Consider the following 2,414-nt stretch of genomic DNA (forward strand, 5'->3'; position numbering starts at 1 on the left):
GAATATTGTCTCATATTGGAGGAGGAAAGTTCATTTGTTGGCTATATAAATTGCACTTCTTCTAGTTCTTAAAGAATTGAGAAGAAGTCAAGTCTCGCGTCGTGGTAATCGCTCGCTTAGCTTCGGATTTATGATTAATTAATTTTTTTGATCAAACTTATTTGTTAAATATTAAAATTATATTAATATTTTAAAATCCAAATTAACCGATTTTGTAACGGTAAATCAACTTTCCCCTCGAATTTTATTTTCATGTTTTATTTCTTTATAGTTATTTTTCGCGAAAGGCCATCTCAGAGAGTTGCACCTCTTCGTTTGAACCCAACCCGTTGGCTTCCCTCACATTTTCCTTACGAAAATTTTGGAACCTCTTCTTGTTTTTGCATTGTTTTCTTACAAAAACAAAGTAAGGGTGATTTGTTACCGATCTTTGAGTTCGTTGGTCACTAAGGTTTGAAGTACCGCTACACCAGTGAGGTAATTCGTTCAATCATGAGAGGAAATAATCTTAAACCTCAAGTAATAGGAGATAATTAAATTTCTTAGAAAAACATTGTGATTTTAATGAGTTCGGATTAATTTTTACTTTTCTGCATTCCTGTTTTACGTTGTTTAATTTTCCAAAATATATTATTTTATGAATACAGATTAATAAGAGAGACTACCATATTAAGGTTCATTTCCGCCGGAAGCCCAATAAGTAGTTACTTTGTCTAGTGAACTCCATCTTAAAACCTTGTTAAAATTTTAGAAGTTCAGAAGAAACTTAAACCGAAAACTCTTCGGGGGTCAGAATTTTTGCATGCACGTTTCTAAAATGCAGTGCACTATAGCATCAGATCAAGTATATAACAGATCAAAAATAGCATTAATCTTATATTATTGCCACGTAGTCAAACACATAGGCTTTTTATTTAGTACAAGAGCAATACATTGCTGGGAGTTTAACATGTCAATCTATGCCTTTTTGAACTGAACAGAAAATGGCAGTTCATTGCCCGAGGCAGCCAAACGTCTAATGTCAGCATTGTCACCCTGCTGCTCATAAGAGATGACCAAGTCAGAGCACTTAATCTTGCAAGGAACACACAGGGTAGGGCAGTACACAAACCTGCAAATTTAGGAATTTCTATCGTTAGTTAATCAGAGTTTAATCCGTATATATATATTGCACAAAAAGAATCAAATTTTGACATATATTCTCTCTATATCATTTTATCGCGGCATACTTAATTGTTTAATATGTCTCGAGAAAAATGATATCTTTCTATATTTAGAAATTATTTCATTCTAAACTTTTTGGTTTTATCATTAATAAAATGTTTATAGCAACCAGATGTCTATATTTTGTTTCTTTCTTAAATTTATGCTCGGTCAAACAACATTACATAATAGGACGCGTGGAATATATACGTATAGATTGAGCAGAAAGCAATGCGTACAGTTGAACAATCAAACCCCTCTCCAAATTCACTTTTACATACCTGTAGCCTTTTCCATACGGTTGAATCCTGAACCAGTTCCGTATGTTGTTCAAAATCCCTACTTTCCCTCGACCTACCACGTACTTATACTTCTTGTCCATCTTCCACACAGTAAAATTGGCACAACGTGATGTGGCACTAGGGGAATAGAACTTAACATTTATGGGGTTGTTTTTGAGAATAAGTTCGCCAGTTTTACTAGGGTATGCAGGAAAGAATTCCACAGGACGGCCAAGATGAAGTTCATTAGGGTCTTGGACGATGTCCTGTGGGCAATTTTTAACATTTTTGTCAACAACTCTAGACAAAATAAGGCCACCTCCCGTGCCCCTTAAAATTGGTAGCACAAAGTATCTGAGACCTGCTTTGAGAGGATTGCCATCAGTGTCGAGAACTGAAGGATACGAGGCACTGGAAATTTCAGAAGGAAGGATAAGATTTGAAGAAAAATTTGATGAAAAGGCTGAGGGAAGAAACAGTACAATTGAAAGACATAGAATAAGGTTCTTCATTTCAAAGCTTTACTCTCAACTCTCTAAACTCTACTGTTTGATGGTGCAAGAGAGGCTCTATAGAGCTCCAATTTATAGATTCAAGAGGACCAGGACTGTGTAGAATTACATATAATAAGTACAAAGTAAAGGAAAGTTGGAAAAGAAACAAGTTGACATATATCAATTGGCGTGGTAAATTTCGAAATATTTTCTATCTACATACCCATAGCTTATATTTATTTTGTCTTAAGATGATTAGTTTTGTATTTCGTTATTAGTCAGCTTGACTAACTTCATAGTGTAACAACTAAAAAAAAAATTGTTTTCAATAAAAGTTTGATATAAAAAATTTATAAGCAGAAGACAGTATCACTACTAAAAATCTGCTTAAAACCGTCCGAAAAACCGACCAACGCTGGTCGGAATGTTATTTTAA

At 34.2% G+C, this 2,414-nt stretch overlaps 1 protein-coding gene across 1 annotated transcript; it reads right to left on the reverse strand.

Moving 5' to 3' along the window:
• Positions 1-849: 849 nt before the first annotated feature.
• Positions 850-2,043, reverse strand: LOC104120255 (miraculin-like). Its single transcript, XM_009631994.4, has 2 exons — positions 1,485-2,043; positions 850-1,111 (listed from the first exon to the last, which is right to left on the reverse strand). The coding sequence occupies exons 1-2, from the start codon at positions 1,994-1,996 to the stop codon at positions 958-960; spliced, it is 666 nt and encodes a 221-aa protein (XP_009630289.1). The 5' UTR covers positions 1,997-2,043; the 3' UTR covers positions 850-957.
• Positions 2,044-2,414: the final 371 nt, after the last annotated feature.

Source organism: Nicotiana tomentosiformis, chromosome 1, assembly GCF_000390325.3.
Source record: "Nicotiana tomentosiformis chromosome 1, ASM39032v3, whole genome shotgun sequence".
NCBI classification, from domain to species: Eukaryota; Viridiplantae; Streptophyta; class Magnoliopsida; order Solanales; family Solanaceae; genus Nicotiana; species Nicotiana tomentosiformis.